Raw genomic sequence first — 19,300 nt, forward strand, 5'->3', positions numbered from 1 at the left:
CAAGGTCAGTGACCTTGCTTACCATGGTCATAGTGACCCAAATCATGCAAGGATATTTGTATTTTTGCATTCGAATAAGTGTGAAGGAATACGCAAGGCAATGTGCTCCTGAAAACAAAATGTTCACATGCACCCGGTTGACCGATTTGATACCGTTTGCTCGGGTGGGGGCAGAGAGTCAGTTTGACCCCAATCCAACAATGACTCCCGCGCGTCGACAGGCCCACGGGTGAGGGCCAAATTACCCCCACCCGAGTTTTTTTTCTAGAATGATTTCCGGACGGCGCGGCGTTGCAGCGCTACATTTTCCATACCTATAAAGATTGAATGGAAGATCGCATGGTATCAAAAGTTTAGATGTACATCGTAAAGTCATTGACCCGCGGTAGGTCAGAAAGCAAGGCCATGGATTCAGCGAAGTAAGTTTCTAGGGAATCGTTTAGTCTGATGCAACAACGGAGTGTTAGATGAAGCTATACATCTTTGAGATACTTTCTTAGCCAACACAACAATTGAACGCACAAATTCCGTTGACCTAGAGCCAAGTATGAAAGTCAGACCAAGGTCAAAGCGAACCTGTTTTATTACTCTATGGCTTCCTGCATGTGGTAGTTTCTGGTACTCATTTTGAATTTATTGATAATAGGAACCCGCATCATCTTCTTCCGAGTACCTCCTAAAGGTCACAATAGGCCGCTGATGTAAGATTACCAAAGCCAACATTTTGTTTTTAGAAACATACCGCCTGCCCTAAGCTTTGTCGCTTATTCAAATGCAGAACTCAAAGCAGCCCTGCATGTTTTTGGTCATCATGACCTTCAAAAGGTCAAACAAGATCACTTACATGAAATGAGCATATGCATTTTTGCTTCAAAGAGGTATTTAGGTTCTAAGGGCACTTTGGAGGCCAACCTGGAGTTTGACCTTGTTTGACCTTTTAAGACAGGAAGGTTATGACCTAGAAATCTCAAAATAGTTTTGCACTGAGGTCACATACAAATCAACACACCTTGTAAATTTGGCGTCTCTAGCTCTCTTGTTGCCTGAGATCTCAGGGGTGTCAAACTGACATCCACCCGAGCGAAGGGTATTCAACCGCCCACCTGCGCGCGTGTCAACCTGGGTTGTTATAGGTCAGAAACCTATTCTGGCCTTTAAGAAGCCCACGGTTGATGTACAGTGTGGTTCCTGTTATCGGGAAATTCAACATAAACACTAAAACTACCCCATATGGCAAGCTTAAGAGCAAAAACCAGCCTGGTTTTGACCTAAATCTGACCTTCACACCTCACGCTAGGTCAATGAAATATTCTAAATCAATCATTGTGCTGCCTAATAAACTGTCTCAGAGGTGTATGACTTCGTCTAACGCTCCCTTGTTCTGTCAAATTGAAAGATCCTCCAGAAGTTCTTTTCGCTGAGTCCATGACTTAATTTTGACCTGCTCTAGACCAGAAACCTTAAAAGGTTCACCCAAATTTGTGATGCCAAATAATCAGCAATGCAGCTATGCAAATTTCAATTTGCACGATCTCGCGCTGCGACATTATCCCACGCGGGTGGTACCGATACAAGTACAGACTGTGGTAGCGACGCCGGTGTGGGCCGGTGACCCCGCCGCTCCGGTACAGGCCGGTGCTCTCTCAGGGCACCGGCTCTCCATCACCACGCCTGGCGTTATCCGGCTGCCAGCCGCCGGCGCCGGCGGCGGCTCACAGGCAGCGACGCCCACCAGTCGGTCGCCGTCGAGTCACAGACGAAACGGGATCTCGATCGAGTCTCGATCGAGATCGAGTTTGCATTCCCGGTGCCATCGTGCGAAATGGCGCGAAAGTGGCGACGAAAATAGCCTAGCAGTCGACAGATCATCCGCATAAGTCGGTAAATTATCTCAAGAATAAAAACGAATGTTCGCATCTGTCAAGTTGGGTACGTGTCCTGAAGTCCGAAGTCGATGGAGGCTCTCGGAGTTCGGAGCAGCGCGCCGGGATTTTCAGAAACTCGAGACCTTACCGTCATGACTCGGAATCTGCAAGTCCGAGAACTGGAGACCGGGACTCGGGGACCCAGGCTTCCAAACTCGGAGGCTTTGAGATTCAGACTCTGAAACCCGCACTGTGAGTCTCGGAGTTTCAGATTCCGGGCTCAGATCTTGGGACTGGGACTCAGAGATTCTGACATGGAGACTCTGATATGTCACCTCAAACTTTGAGACTCAGACCCTGACTTTGACTTCTCGGACTTTGACCTTGACTTTGACTTTGAGTTCTAGACTCCTTTCCGGAGACTTCTAGAGACCCCGTGATTTGAAGTGGCCAGCTCGGCCGCGCCGTCCTACGGCCTTTGTCGGAGTACCGCGCCGCGCCAGCGGCCGCTGCCAAAATCCAGCGCCGCCAGCGCCGCCAGCGCCGCCGCGCTCCGCCTAAAAATACAGACTCGGCCGGCCACCTGAGGGCCTGCCGCTGGCTGAAGCTCAGGCACCCATTGTTCGGCTTCCGTCGGACGCCGTAACGGGGCTGATTAGCGGCGCGCTCGCCTGTTAGCCTCCGCTCGACAGTGTGCCAGTGTCGGCGACTGAAGGGCTGACCGGGGCGGCGAGGAGGCGATGGCGGGCGGCGCCGGCAGGCCTGCCCAGCTGGCAGCGGAGCCTGAGCTCCTCCAGCGGCGACGGCCACCTCATCCTACCCAGTCGGGCGAAGAGTGACCCCCGTACGCGGCAGATGTTCACCGACCTCTCCGGCAGGTGCTTTCACCTTCAGGTGAGCGGCGGCAAGCCGCTGGTGGCCGCTGGCGGGAGAGTGCAGGGCCATACAGATACCGTCGGACTTTGAAGCGAGAGGTCCGGGTTCGATCCTCTCAAAAGGAGACTTTCAGTCATTCCGGTTGCCTGGGCGGTTAGTGTCGCTTCTTATCAGTAGCTGCAGGCATCGCTGGGTATAAGGTGATAACAGCTGTAATATAGATGAGTAGTTTGTTATAGGCAGTTTGCTCCTGGCATGATGCGGGAACTTGAAGCCTTTTGATGTTGATTTTGATGCAGAGCTTCCGCCTGGTGCTTTCAGCCTCAATAATCTCGTACCATGCACAGACTCAAATGCCATGCGATCTCCAAGATATAGCTTATGGGTTTAGCAAAACGTGACCTGGAGCTCGCGCTTTGTGCCCATGTTCACATGCGCATTTGCCTCGCGCACTGATACGTGTGAGTTGGGATTGTCATCCAGCTGCCCGGTGACTGCCTCGGTCGCCGCGGGTTCCCAGCAGAGTCAGGCCGTCAGAATGCTCGAAATTCTTTGATGAGTGGCTTGAGTGACGGTTACAGTGGAAACTCGTTAGTTACCAGAGGCGTTGTTCCGCTGATTGCAGAGGCAATCAGTCCGCAATTGAAATCGGACACAATCAGAAGTCTGGGCGGGGAAATGCTGGGAAAACCCAGGGGACTCTAAATGTATGTCAGTAAGTCCCAACTGTGTGGGAACTGTGGAAGAGAAGGAGAGAGAGAGAGAAGATGCGAGAGAGAGCGACGAGTAGAGAGAGGAGAGAGAGCATGGGTGAGAGGGAGGGAGAGAGTGAGATATAGGGAGTTAGTGAGGAATTATAGTATTATGAGATATATATATGCTATGAGTTTGTTTGTTGTGTTGTGTGTGTTGTTTGCTGTTGGTGTGGTGTTCGTGGTGTGTGTGTGCGTGCGTGCGTGCGTGCGTGCGTGCGTGCGTGCGTGCGTGCGTGCGTGCGTGCGTGCGTGCGTGCGTGCGTGCGTGGTGCGTGTGTGTGTGTGTGTGTGTGGTGAACTAAATGTAAGACCCTCTCTTGTCGTGACTGTTGATCGACATTGACGATTAAGAACGGCTATGTACCGAAAGCAGACTAACTACGGACGGTGCTTAAATGCTAGCAGTGAACGTCCTAGACGCTACAAAATTGACATCATAAGGTCCTTCCATAGACGTGCATTTAAACATTGTTGGGGTTGGACAGCATTAGATTCAGGATTGGCACAAATGAAACATCTCGGCGATCAACGGTTTTTCAAATTCTGACGTTGAAAACGAAGTGCAATGACATATGACGAGACAGTTTGACAATAAACCAGGACAAGACGAACGATCAATCCTCTCACTGTATTTTTTATTATTGTAAATGACATCTGCTTACAAGCAAAACGAGAATGCTCTAGCGGGAAACAATCTCTCGACATATAAAAGGCAAGAACAGTCACAAAATAAACCATACCATTTATTATCGCAGCAGAAAAACCATCAACTTTCTTATGAGAAACAGCCCTGAACATCCGACAGGCTGAAATGAACCAGTATAGTGTTTCAATTCAAATGCAATATCGCATGCTGCAAGCTTCGCTCCATACACTACATTGGTGTAACCACAACGACATTCACAAGATCTGACAATGCACTTACGCGACAGGGCACCTCTGCAATACATACGACACAAATATATCAGGACATTGACACGACAGCAACTGACGCAACACTGACGTTCTTCGGGCGTACAATGGCCGAAGAGGCATTGGAATTTAGGAAAGCGTACTTATCAAATAATTCTCCCCAGCCGTAAACAATTTTTTTACAATTCTCAAGTTGTTAGATAGTGAGCAGTATCTACCGTACATGTAGTTGTGGCTATGTGACTTTGTAGTGTTTTCGTTACGAATATACTTTATACGTATCCAATTAACAATAGGAATTTGTATCTTCTCGGTGCTAAAAGATGTTCTTAACACACAGGCAAGTCAATTTCTAGGGAGTCATCCCGTCTGATGCAACAACGAAGTGTTAAACGAAGCCACTCCTCTCTGAGATACATTTTTAGGCAACAGGTATGAACAGGTGTGAACATATATATTCTGAGGACACTTGGAGGGACCAGCCTGGAGTTTGACCTTGTTTAACCTTATTTGACTCGAAGGTCATGATATAGGAACCTCAGACTTTGACCGAAGTGAGTTCACGTACAGGCTAACACACCCTGTGAATTTCCTCGGCGCATATTACGATAGCAATGGAAAACAACGCCCTCAAAAACTCAAAACTTATTACTTGCTCCATCTATATTTCTCTGCCGATTAGATGAGGTCTCAACACGTTAAAATGTACAGATTTAAAGACTGCCAAGTCGAAGGCCCAGAACGTCAAACGATGCGTCAAGAAGCTTGCTAATGCGAAGCCAATGATTGTTTTAATGAAGCATGTATATGTATACACACGCATATATATATATATATATATATATATATATATATATATATATAATGAAATCGGTCGAGGCTCTTTCGACGCCGAACCTGTGACCTCCGTTGAGTCTTGCGCCCCGTCGCAGTTGTGTGCGGCCGTGGCGATATCGGTACATGTCCGCCTACCCTGACGTCGATTATCTTCGTTTAATTAGTCATCGCGCACTGCATTACTGGGGCCGCTAAGCTTTCCCAGCATTCCAATATCGGCTGTGATCCTCGCATGGAACGTCACGCCCCGAGCCTCCGCAGACAACAGCGCCGGAGATATGACGCGCTCCACACCTCACGCTCCTGCGGTGTCGTTCATGCGAGCCTTACAAGCCACGCATGCCACGATGCGCAGTCACGAGCTCACCCGCCTTTCTCACGTGCCGCTTGCGAGGCTTTCAGTGCCCTGTTGGTGCAGTGCACCTTATAACCTTAAGTACGCGCAGTGTTGGACCTGCTCAGCACCGCTCGTAAGCGCCTGGCGCGGTACAGCGCGGCACTACACCGGCTTGCCCTGAGGGCGGTCAGCGGTCACTACACCGGCTGCCCTGAGGGGGTCAGCGGGCACATACACCGGCTGCCCTGAGGGGTGTCAGCGGGCACTACACGGCTGCCCTGAGGGCGGTCAGCGGGCACTACACCGGCTGCCCTGAGGTGTCAGCGGGCACTACACCGGCTGCCCTGAGGGCGGTCAGCGGGCACTACACCGGCTGCCCTGAGGGGTGTCAGCGGGCACTACACCGGCTGCCCTGAGGGCGGTCAGCGGGCACTACATCGCGTTCTGCCCTTCTGAGTCGGTCTACAGCGGGCACTAACACAAACTACACCGGCTGCCCTGAGGGTCAGCGGGCACTACCCTGCCCTGAGGTGTCGCGGGCACTACACCGGCTGCCCTGAGGGCGGTCAGCGGGCACTACACCGGCTGCCCTGAGGGGTGTCAGCGGGCACTACACCGGCTGCCCTGAGGGGTGTCAGCGGGCACTACACCGGCTGCCCTGAGGGCGGTCAGCGGGCACTAAACCGGCTGCCCTGAGGGGTGTCAGCGGGCACTACACCGGCTGCCCTGAGGGCGGTCAGCGGGCACTACACCGGCTGCCCTGAGGGGTGTCAGCGGGCACTACAACCGGCTGCCCTGGGGTCATCAGCGCGCACTACACCGGCTGCCCTGAGGGGTGTCAGCGGACACTACACCGGCTGCCCTGAGGGGTGTCAGCGGGCACTACACCGGCTGCCCTGAGGACGGTCAGCGCGGCACTACACCGGCTGCCCTGAGGACGGTCAGCGGGCACTACACCGGCTGCCCTGGGGGGTGTCAGAACACTTCACAGCTTCTCCGACAGGGTCACCGGAGCGGGGCATGTCACTTCACAGCTTCTCTGATAAGGTCACCGGAGCGGAGCAGGTCACTTCACAGCTTCTCTGACAGGGTCACTAGAGCCGGCCTAGTTCCTGTGCCGCCCACGGCAGGCCATGGAGACCTTTATGGCCCGTGCGCTGAAGGGCCGCCGCTAACCAGGAATAGACCCCGTGCAAAGCCTCAAGTGACACTGTTCGGGGGACTTCTTTGGTTCCTGTAGTTAATGAGAGCGCGCTACAAGCAGTGTCTCACGTGAACCCATCGCAAGGAATGCATAGACCCAGTTCTTGCGCTTGATTCCGGAAAGTGAAAATGATACCGAGTCACCAGCCCCTTTCGTAAAGGACTGCGGTGCAAAACTTCCTAAAACCTTTTAAAATTTGTCAGCAGTCATTTTCTAACTACTCACCTTTCATCAGCGATTTTCGATCAGAAATATTTCGCAGAGATTTAAAACATGTTTATCAGGACGCATACTTTGACAAAATTGCGGTTTGCTGGCTACGACCTAGACCATGAATTGAGGAAAAGGTATAAGCCAGATCTTTTTTACCGAAACTTTTTAAAGCCTTAAAAAACATGCGGTGGCATCTCTGACGCAAACACGACAAAAAATGCGGTGGCACCTCTGACGCAGACACGTCCAACTCACTCCGAAACCATTGTATCGTCCCCGTTCCTAGGTATTCAGTACGCACAGAGCTTACTTAGCACTTACAGAGCTTGTTTAGTGTATTTACAGAACCTCCAGGGATTCCTTCAGAGCCTCCGGTGATCATTCGTCATTTGCGTGCTGGCCGGCGGCCATTCACACAACAGATGCTTTGAAAGACACGTGCATCCCGCTTCATTGCGTTACGACCGAGCCCCGTGCTGTCGAGATGTGATCATTCCACATGACTGAGGTCTGCTGTATGGCGTTAACGCTTCGTTGCTATGGTTTGCATTGGGTACTTTTACAAACATTAAGTATTTTAAGCTTCTCTTCGCTTTGCTACAAAAGCGGTTTTCCCACAAGTCGTTTTGGACGAGTGCTGTGGTAATATGTACATACAGTGAACGGAGTTCTTGTCGATCGAAGGCTGCCTTTTTGTCGTAGGCCGTAAGTGTCCGAACATTGCTTGCATGGATAGTCACGGTATGACGCAGAAAATGCTTTGATGAGGTAAACTATGCGCAAAAGAGACATCTTATTATGGTAGCGATAAATTTGATCACCAAACTGTCATAAATCTCTTTTCAGCTGCGAGACCTGAGCACTCAGGATAAATTGGTGGAGATTGTCTCTGCTGCCGGCATTGGACACGCCCAACCTTGATCAGTATTTGCAAAAAATTTTGACCACAGATGTCACTCTTCCCTTAATGTTGAGCATTATCTTCCAAACACTTGTGTACGGGCTAGCCACTGCTGTTGACTCTCGCCGTTCGATGTGTGCTATCCGCAGGAGAGCCAGGATTTGGTTAGGGGGGGGGGGGGGGAAGCCCTGAGAGTATACACCACGCCGCCGATTCCAAACTTTCTGCTGGGAGCCATCTGCGATCAGCAACGAAGAAATCCGGTCCCAATGGGCCCAATCCCCCTCCCTCTTAAATACGCCCCTGGCTGCTGATAATAACAGCAAATGGTGCGAATATAATGGCCATAGAGGTGGCCATATAACGGCCATGGAGTCGTGTCGCGTCAGACGTCATGCCCACGTGCTGGAGAGAGCTCCGGGGCGACCAGGAGCCCTACCGTCCGCCGCCACCAGGCTCCAACACTGGCGTAACCACGGGGGAGAGGCAACCACGGAGCAGGGCATCACTGTCTGCTCGGAGCAGGGCATCACTGTCTGCCCAGACCAGGATATCGCCATCTCTCAAATGCTGACAAGGACATTCGTTACACCCCGGTGCTGTTCTCCTCCAAGCGTGTAACGTTTCTAAGCGTGTAACGCTTCCGAGCGTGTAATGTTTGGAGAGTAGTTAAGTGCAAGTCCATCTCAGTATAAATAGTCTTATTTCTCGCAGAATTAACAGGGCAATGAGGAGATACGTGTGGTTTTTCAGCGATATGGCCTTAGCCGTGTAGAATATCAGTAGTAAATGCAAAATTGCTTGCTGGTCCTACTCGATTGTTCAGTTGTTTTGTTTGCAACAGCGAACCACAGTTTTTACAGGCCACCAACATGCAGGAGCTCTCTGCAGGATAAACCGGGATCAACTGTCAGCCATTTCTATGGTACAGTACGCAAATAAGAACTTAAATACGCGAAAAATGTGTGTACGTGCAAACAAATTCATGTCAACAGGCATCAAACATAACACATCATTCAAACAATTAAGCGATTTCAAGTGAGTTCTTTGAGGCAAATAAGCATCACGCATCACGCATCACTTATGCATGCAAGCAATTTGAACTAAACAGGCATCGTACATCACGCGTCAGGCATCACTCATGCATGAAAACGATTTTAAGCTAGCATGCATCACACATCAAGGCACTAATTACATTGGCATAATTGGCCATGTGAGCCCTGTACGTGAAGGTCTGGTCACCAGCTCCTTATAAGAATACATTGACATATTTTCCTGTCTGGCTGGTCCTGTGCTCTGTAGATGACCTTGTGCTCTAAAAAGAATACAGGGTCCGTGCCTCCCTGAATTTCAGCCGGAGCGTGTTTTGTCAAGAAAAACTGTCGCCGAAAGGGGCATTCCCTGTTTTGTTTTTGTCATCGCGCAGATGCTCATTATATCCCAAACGGACAGAGTGCATAAACCCCGATATAGACTATATCCCTCCCATGTTTTTCACACAATGTACACTTTGTTTCACAAACCACGTTTTTTGCGTGCTAACCCGTCGAAACTCAGACTTGCATAAACGACACCAATTACCTTTCTAGCAGTTAGGCCTTCGAAATAGAAGACATCGCAATATACTTTTAGATTATTGTCGTTTTTCCAAGGTACGCATACACGCAGTTTTCCTTTTCTAACAATGCGTTTGACTGATATTCGTTTCGACAAAGGGTTGTAGTCGAAATATCACGTCCACTCTCCCACTTAGTCTAAGAGTTAATTTATGCTTTCTGATCTATATGCATAATGGTCGTCGCAAATGCACTTAGCTCACGTAAGTCCATCTCATGACTCCAAAACATACCCTTAATAAAACAGGTACTCAGCTATGAGTAAGCCAAGAGCCACCTATATGAGCTAAACAAATAGCAGCTCTCTAGTGAGATCCAGTGTTATTAAAACGTAGCTTTCCTGCTTTTTTGAAATGCATAACTAATGATCTCAACTCCTCATATCTTGCAGCCATTGCCAAATAAGTGTGATCTCGTGCAACACACAAGACCAACCGTCACAACCTTGATGAAGGAACCCGGTACATCACTCGTTACTGGAGCTGAAAGGTGTGCACTACCAACAGTTCTCATCCCGACCCGAAACGTAACGACACGAAGACCGATGGACTGTCAACATCAATCTTCTCTCAGTCGAAACGGGACGGGGACCGGACGCCGCACCGGACCCACGGGGCGGGCCACGTTCCCGCATGACGGCGTGCACTCTCACGCTGGCGGCGGCCAGCACTCTGTAATGCCACCACAGGAGGCGTGTCTCCTCCTGTCGTCTCCTCTCCTCGGCGTGTCGAGGACGCCCGGGCCGGACCACCGTCCACGCGCCTACGTCAGGCGTCTAGTCCGGTCAGGTCCGGTCAGGTCCGGTCCGGTCCGGTCCGGTCCGGTCCGGTCCGGTTCGGTCAGGTCAGGTCTGGTTGGGTCAGGTCAAGTCCGTTCAGGTCAGGTCAAATCAGGTCAGGTCAACCCAGGTCAGATAAAGTCAGACCAGGTCATCTCAGACTTGATCATCTTATGTAAGGTCATACCAGGTCAGGTCTCAGGTCTCGTGTGTCAGGCGTCGGAGCCGCCGCACCTGTAAGGACGGCGGCGGGCTTATGTTGGTGCTGGGCCGGCCCCGGTGTTAGGTACGGTTTGGGAGATCACCTGATGACCAGTGTATGACCGGCATGAACCGTGTGACCAGCCGACCAATATGACCTGTATGACCGGGTGATCAGTATGCCGAGCGTCGGTGCTGCCGGCTTATCACTGGTCCCCTGGCTGTCCGTGGGGTTTCATGTTGTGCGGTAGTGGCGTGGCGTGACGTGACGTGACGTGACGTGACGTGACGTAACGTGAGCTCATATCGGCGGCTAGCATTGTCCACGGCGAGGCTTTGTCCGCGCCGGACAGGCCGGACCTCGCGCGGTCGGTGGAGCAGGCTGCTCACTGACGTTCGAAGACGGATTTCGATTCGTGGTTGATAGATGAAAACGTACGTTAAAAGAAGTATTCCACATTTATGTGGGGTTTTGAGCTGAAATACGCGTCTTGAGACCTGTCGGTGCTGTTCACAATCATGCCCTCGTTAAGATATACTCCCTTTAGCTTATGAGCTACACGCCCGCGAGAAAGGGAAGGGTATGTCAGGGGAACATTTCAAAGTCACCTTGGCATTTATGGCGTCACAATAACATCATTCAAATCATGCCATTCCATAAGCCACGCGGCGACCAAGGCCAATAAAAGTATGATTGTCGAGACGTTCATATCTGGCGTTCGTGAGCGCTATTTCCAGCTATAGCGGCCGTCAACTGGCTCTCAATCAATGTTGTGCGTGGTATGATGACGTCATCAAACAATGGCGCGATGAGCAGCATATTTACTAAACAGAGTATTGTGCTGTCTAGAACAGCCTTTTACACTCAAAAAGTATATCAATAGTTATGGGTGAGCTTGTTTCATCATACCTGATGTTTTCAATATCTTCATACTGTGAAACATTTCCTTTAACAAAAGCCAAAAGTTCTGAAGGGCGAAACCAGTCGAGAATGTTCTGTGGAAAAAGGGTTCAGTATTGGTGATGGACCATTGCCTGGTTGGCATGCAGGGCTCGTGCGACGCCTTCTCACTCTCTACCTGTCACTCTCACTATCGCTCTCACTGCCAACCTAATCAATTCATAATGTCTTCGGATGTCCCTCATGTGGCATTCAAAGGCTACTACATTTCCGCGCTTCTCACTACGATGGGCTGTGTGATTAACCATGGTCTGATGGCAGCGTTAAGTGGGTACGCCCTATATGTGTATATATATACATATATATATATATATATATATATATATAGATATAGATATATAGATTTAAATACACTCATATATATATATATATATATATATATATATATAGCATATATAAACATATAACACACATATATGTATATATATACACACATATACATATATATATATATATATATATATATATATATATACATATAATGTATATTATACAGATGTGTGTGTGTGTGTGTGTGTGAGTGTGTGTGTGTGTGTGTGTGTGTGTGTGTGTGTGTGCGTGCACGCGTGCGTGTTGCGTGTGCGTGTGCGTGTGCGTGTGCGTGTGCGTGTGCGTGTGCGTGTGCGTGTGCGTGTGCGTGTGCGTGTGCGTGTGCGTGTGTGTGTGTGTGTGTGTGTGTGTGTGTGTGTGTGTGTGTGTGTGTGTGTGTGTGTGTGTGTGTGTGTGTGTGTGTGTGTGTGTGTGTGTGTGTGTGTGTGTGTGTGTGTGTCTGTGTCTGTATGCCTTGGTAGAATATCGTCCTTTGTGCGTGTTTGGTTTATGACTACCGCTGACTGCGTATGGCAGCTTTTTTATGCGTTCGAGGTTTCGGGCTCTCGGCTAAGTAGTATTGTTAAGATAAACGATTATTAGCACCAAATCATTCGTATACTCGTCCATATCTGTACATTCTTACGCTCCAAGACCTTATGCCATCGTCCGGGAAATATCATTGGCACAAGTAATCATTTTCGAGTTTTTAGGGATGAGAATTGTGCATCACCACGTTAAGAGCAACGTTCCTAAAAAACCTCGGGTGCGTGGGGTCTGATTGGCCCCCTGAAGGTTTTCCAGAACCTTCAGAGGTTCCAGTTTTCCAGAGTTCCGAATGGATTGAATACCCTTCGCTCGGGTGGGGTTAATTTGACTCTGCTGCTATCTCAGAAACTGAGACAGCTACTGACACCAAATTGGCAGGGGTGTGTTGGCCTGCACATTAACTCATTTGTGTTACAATGTTGGGTTGATCCATAATGACCTTCGGGTCAAATTTGGTCAAACCTCAAATTGAGGTCGAAAGTGCCTGAGAAACTAGATCCGTTCTAAGCAAAATATTACTGGTGCTCATTTAGGCCCAGTGACCTTGTTTGACCTTTCGTAGGACATGGTGGTCAACATCATGCAAGACTGCTTAGAGCTTTGCATTTTAATGAGCGTCAGAGTTTACACCAGGCAGTGTGTTCCTAACACGAAATGTTGTCCTTGGTCATTGAGGTCAGTGATCTGTCCTGACCTCCAAGAAGTATATGAAAGATGTATTGTAAGGTCGTTCTTATCAACAAATGCAAAATGAGTACCAGAAATTACCCCATAGAGCAAGCTCTATAGCAACAAAATAGGCTAATTTTACATAGGTCTGACATTCAGAACTGATTCTAGATCAATGGAATATGTGAATTGAGTTGGTGTGTATTTAGCCTTCAGCTTAGTTCAGCCTAAGAACCTATCCCAGAGATGTGAGGCTCCGTCTGACACCCCGTTTTTGCCTCAGATCAAACGTTTTCCCTAGAAATAGTCTTCGCTGAATCCATGGCCTAACTTAAGTTTTCCGTAGGGCATCGGTCGTTCAAGGTGCATCCGATTTTTTAATACCAAGCGATCTGTTATTTAATTATCTACAGCTGCGCAAAATTTTGCTTGCCTACGCCGTGCCATTCGGAAGCCATCCTGGACAAATCATTCGAGAGGGGGAGGATCAAGCTGACCCGCAGCGAAACTCATTTTGATCAATAAACCAATCAAACTTAGAATTACAACCACTTCCATTGACCTTGGGTCAGGTATGAAGGTCAGAACGAAGCCAAAACTAACCTGCTTTTACTGGAAAGCTCGTCTTATGGGGATGCTTCTGGTGCTCATTTAAAAATAATTAATGACAAGGACCGCAATAGACGTGTTCCATGAACTGTTTAAGGTCATAGCAGGTCACTGCCCTGAAGTGGCCCAGGTCAACATTTTGTTTTGGGGAACAGATCACCTAGCGTAATCTCTGAGACGCCTGTCTGAGTGGCAAAATAGGAGCAATCTCGTAGATATGTGGTTACATTAGCCTTATAAGGGTGAAAAGATCACTGGCCTCAATTTAATTTGGCTTAGAAGGTCTGACCTGATTTAATGCAAGGTCATGGCCCAGAAAAATCAAATTTGGACGCAAGTGAGTTCACGTGCAGATTAATCTGCTCTGTGAATTTGGTGTCTAGCTATCTTGATGCCTTAGATCTCAGGGGTCAAATTGACCCCTGCCCATCCCATGAATGGTATCCAGCCGGCCACCAGGGCGCGTGTTAAGATGATGATGCAAAATTTTCAAGGCACAGCTTTCTTAGAATGGTAATGTATATTTTTCATCGTAAAAGAACTCCAAAATTATATATTGTGTCATATCTACTTTTCCGACGATGAGGTAGGGTTTCCAAGGGAAAAATGTGCAGATAGCGACGAACATGCATGCATGCAAGCATGCATATATATGTGCATACATCGCTCAATGAAGACAATGGCTTCGTTGTTCCGAGATGTACTTCCGATCTTGCGTTTCAAGTGCTCGTTTTCTGAGCTGTGCTTATTGAGAAGAGAATCAAGGCTCATAGCGAGAACAGTTCAAGTGAACCACATATCTGCCTCGTGTCCTACATTTTTGGGATATTTCGTTCATTTATCTATTGACATTCTCAGTACAGTAAGATTTCAACTTAAAACTGCAATCATCGCTTCACAGTAATGCAAGATAATTACCCACCATGGTTGGTAATTAACTGATAAAATAATCGAAACTGTCTTATCTACGCAGCGTAGCTTGGCGACCAGCTACAAAACGGTAGCGTACTTTTCACTCTTCATGTAGCGTACTTTTTCACAAACACTGCGATACGTGCTAGGTATCATCAGCGACTGCTTTAAAGCAAAAAGTAGCGGAAGCTAATTTCAATCCATAAGATCACCTCTCGCTAAAGTTAGTGCTTTCCAGCTGCACGACATTGCTTATTAGGTATCATCCAGTACCCAACCGGTTCCCCGCGTAAAGAACTGGGGCTCCGCTCGCGCTGACCCGTCTTTTGATAGATGGGTTCATGTCGCGTCTATAAACGACCCCGAGCACATCTAGCCGCCTCACATCGTGCCATCTGTCTACGATGGTGGTGTAATCTACCATTCGTTGCCCGGTGAGTCGCTGATCATGGCTGGGATTCCGTATGTGTTTTTGGACCGCTGCTCTGGATGTGCGCTGACATGCGGCTACTAGCGTGAGGTGGCCGTCAATCCAGTGTAGTTACAGTTCGGGCAGAGCGTGCGGTCTCCGAACGGACACTTGTAATGGTGCATTACGTTGGATTGCTCCAGTAGAAGCGCTCCATGAGTCGGTTGTTTGTAATAAGTAGGGAATATGCCGTAAGATTTTGGTGAAATTTAATTAGCCCCAACCGGTCCCCTGGGGCCGCTGGCTCACATTGTCTCCTGACAATTGATCGGATGATCTTTTGGTCGGCCTTATAGACCTGTGGCATGCTGTTCGTGTAGAACAGTTTGTGGACGGAACCGTCTGGAGAAGTGGCAGTAGGGGCTAGGCCATGTTCGGTGATTGCGTCGCGTGAAGCGACGACGCGGTACCGCGCAGTAAGACAATTCAGTGATGTCATGTGACGGCTTCGCGGCTAGCACACCTGATGACGTCATGTGACAGCTTCGCGGTCAGCACACCTGATGACGTCATGTGGCGGCTTCACGGCCAGCACACCTGATGACGTCATGCCGTGAGCCAGAGTCATGAGCTGCAGGCGGAGCGAGCTATGGCGGGGCTGGCTGCCGGCTGGACGGCGTGCTGGCGTCGGGCGGAAGGGACGCGCCGGCCTCCCGGAAGTCCCGGCCGGTCGCGCGCGAGCGCCGCTGACGTGTTTCAGCTGCATTAATTACGCCGAATGGAGCGGATTAGCCGTTCGGTGGCCATCGACATGCATGACAGCACGGCTGTGTCAGAGTCAGCTAACTCTGCGTAATCGGTACCGCGCGCGAAGTGTTAGGTATGATCCAGCCATGGCAGTAACAAGGCATAGGATGTAAATTATGCACTATTCTTACCGCTGGTGAATGGCGTCCGTTTGTCGTATTTTAAGATATTTCAGTGGGCATACCTGCGAATGATGACGTGGTTGTAGCCAGGCCGTCTCATTTTCTTACAGCGTAAGGGTGTAACGAAACTGTGGCTGTGATCAATTGCAATGACGCCTTTCATTCAGTAGTCAACCACTGAGCCAACTGAAAACATCACATGTGTATTATGACATCCGGGATTGGGAGCATTCAGCTGTTTTTTTAACACCGGGTAAGCAGAACCACTTCATAAGCGTGCCCCACTCCACGCCCAAAACAGCATTAAACACATTGGAGGAATAGGACGGCATAGCATCCCTACCAAATCATTGGCTTTTGTTCGTAGCAGCAGAAATGCCTTGTACGCCCAGCCTTATGGTTAACTCAGCAAGATTCTCACCAAATTTACACTATGTCAACTACGCTGATGACGTGACCTACCGAACGCCTGTCGCCACCGCGGGAGCGAGCGCAGAGAGGTGTCCAGAGCAGCGGCTGGGACTCTGTCTGTCTTGTCGCTCCACACCGCCGACACAACGGCCCATATGGACCACGTGAGCCAGAGTTCTAAACACTGTTCCCGACCCGACATGACCCGACCCGACCCGACCCGACCCGACCCGACCCGACCCGACCCGACCTGACCCGACCCGACCCGACCCATCCCGACCCGACCCGACCCGACCTAACCCGACATGACCCGACCCGGCCCGACCCGACCCGACCCAACCCGACATGACCGGACCCGACCCGACCAGACCCGACCCGACCCGACCCGACCCGACCCGAGACCCGACCCGACCCGACCCGACCCGACCCGACCCGACCCGACCGGCCAGCTGCTTTCCACGCACACGGCACCGGGTGGTGCCATCGGGCGTGGTGGACAGTGATCATACACCTGTGAGGCAGCGGAGACGCCGCTGATCGGGAGGTCTCGCGGCTTAATCCACCTGTTAGGCAGCGGAGACGCCGCTGATCGGGAGGTCTCGCGGCTTAATCCACCTGTTAGGCAGCGGAGACGGCGCTGATCGGAGAGGTCTCGCCCAGCAGCATGGTGTTCGGCGTTGAGCCCACTGGAGCGCAGAGATCGGCCAGTGCGCAGCGTTCAGCGGGTCACCGTATCAGTAAACGTCTCATTGAACAGCGACATCGCCCACGACAGCGGGTCGGTGCGCACCTCACCGCCCACTGCAGAGGGTCCGTGCGCACCTCCCCGCGCACAGCGGAGGGTCGGTGCGCACAACAAAGCTCAGTATGCACCTCCCCGCCCACCACAGAGGCTCGGTATGCACCTCCCCGCGCACAGCAGGGTCATTGCGCACCTCCCCGCGCACAGCGGACGGTCATTGCGCACCTCCCCGCGCACAGCAGACGGTCGGTGCGCACCTCCCCGCGCACAGCAGACGGTCGGGGCGCACCTCCCCGCGCACAGCGGACGGTCATTGCGCACCTCCCCGCGCACCAACGGTGCGCCCTCCCCACGCACAGCAGACGGTCATTGCGCACCTCCCCCCGCGCACAGCAAACGGTCATTGCGCACCCCCGGCGCTCCCCGACAGCAGACGGTCGGGGCGCACCTCCCCGCGCACAGCAGACGGTCTGGTCGCACCTCCCCGCACAGCACGTCAGCACTCCTCCCTCCCCGCGCACAGCGAGACGGTCGGGGCGCACCTCCGCGCACAGCAGACGGTCGGGGCGCACCTCCCCGCGCACAGCAGACGGTCGGGGCGCACCTCCCCGCGCACAGCAGACGGTCGGGGCGCACCTCCCCGCGCACAGCAGACGGTCGGTGCGCACCTCCCCGCGCACAGCAGACGGTCGGGGCGCACCTCCCCGCGCACAGCAGACGGTCGGTGCGCACCTCCCCGCGCACAGCAGACGGTCGGGGCGCACCTCCCCGCGCACAGCAGACGGTCGGGGCGCACCTCCCCGCGCACAGCAGACGGTCGGGGCGCACCTCCCCGCGCACAGCAGACGGTCGGTGCGCACCTCCCCGCGCACAGCAGACGGTCGGGGCGCACCTCCCCCTCGTATACGCCGCCATCTGACGCGTGCCGACTCCGCCAGGGCCAGCGCTGCGCCACTGACGTCACCTTCCCTGACGTCACGCCGCAGCGGTCGGCTCCGACGTCACATGCTCCGCCATCGCCGCGTTTTGACGTTCCACTTTGCCCGCCGCTGCGGGGGTGGCAGCGGAGTCCCTCACGGCCCCTCCCCTGCCGTTGCAGAAGAGCCAGTCGGCCGTCAAGGTGCCGCTCGAGAAGGTCATGACCCCGGCGTCCTCCATCGATGACGCCACTGTGCCGACCAAAAAGAGTGAGTACACAACGACTACCCGCGCGACGCTGAGCTAGAATGAGCCATGGTCATTGGCATTGCCAAACACAGGAGATGAACGACGAACGGTGGGTCGACCTCCTTGTTGGCCAACAATTCCCGCAGTCCGCGTCGGAAGATAAGGGTCAATTCGCACCAGAGCAGGATCCCAGGTTACCCTTAAGTCGCGTTTCGCGAGCTTTCAATAAAGCTTTTGCTACTCGTCCGGGATCGCGTAAAGGTACAAAACAAGAGCAGACGTGTCATGCTAGCGTCGCCCGCGTGAACTAGTCACAACTTGTAACAACGTTTTAAGGTGCGCCATGCTCGTGGCGCTGCAAGTAATGTTACAGATGACCTTTGAAATACACCGTGCTTATAGCTCGACGGGGCCATTGTTGTTTAGCGGTCGACTTAATGCTTGATGCTTGCTTTGTCGGGAAAACGCATAGACAAGCGATACGGCTATCATGCAACACTTTCATCGGCACATTCCACAATGTCTCACTTTTCAATGGCATTCATTACTGCGAACCCCTGTTACGCAGCGTAATGGGAAAGAGTGAAATGGTCGCTAATATCACGATGCCGGCCATCACGCCGCGGTGAAGGATGCGCACCCGTGCGTGATATTTCACACGACGTAATACCCGCGTCGTAGCTACGACGTAATATCCGCGGCGCATATGGGCACGCCAGCAAAAAGACCTATGTCGTTTTCTCAGTAAGCGTCATTTGCAGGACGCCTGCAACTGATAAAATGTAGTCATCGCACTGTAAGGCCTCATATAACGCCAATATTGCGTGATCCTAGGCCGAAAAGAGCAAGTGCGACGCATGGAAAGTGCTACACGGTGTTGAGTGGCGGATATTAGTCTCTCGCTTTCCTCGGGCCAGCGTCTTACAATATTACTCGGTTTCCAACACGACACCACCTGACTTGCATTTTTTACTGTACAATATGGATATTGCCATGCGCATACAATATAGGTGTCTCTCCGCCTGATGTCATTGCCGCGAGCCACTCCTACCGGCCCATCAAAGGAGCAGTGTCAGGGCCGTCGTCTGAGCAGCAGCGCGTGAAACAGATGGGCATCTGCCCCGCGCAACTCCGTCCA

At 51.4% G+C, this 19,300-nt stretch overlaps 1 protein-coding gene across 1 annotated transcript in view; it reads left to right on the forward strand.

The window, feature by feature from the left end:
• The window catches only part of LOC119089659 (altered inheritance of mitochondria protein 3), a gene marked incomplete in the record, with an annotated part of 95,585 nt that overhangs the window by 43,611 nt on the left and 32,674 nt on the right, over positions 1–19,300 (forward strand). The window contains 1 exon segment of the mRNA XM_037212455.1: positions 18,095–18,182. Coding sequence (XP_037068350.1) covers positions 18,095–18,182 — 88 coding nt within the window.

Source organism: Pollicipes pollicipes, unplaced genomic scaffold, assembly GCF_011947565.3.
Source record: "Pollicipes pollicipes isolate AB1234 unplaced genomic scaffold, Ppol_2.1 Scaffold_1600;HRSCAF=1878_pilon_pilon_pilon, whole genome shotgun sequence".
Classification (NCBI taxonomy): Eukaryota; Metazoa; Arthropoda; class Thecostraca; order Pollicipedomorpha; family Pollicipedidae; genus Pollicipes; species Pollicipes pollicipes.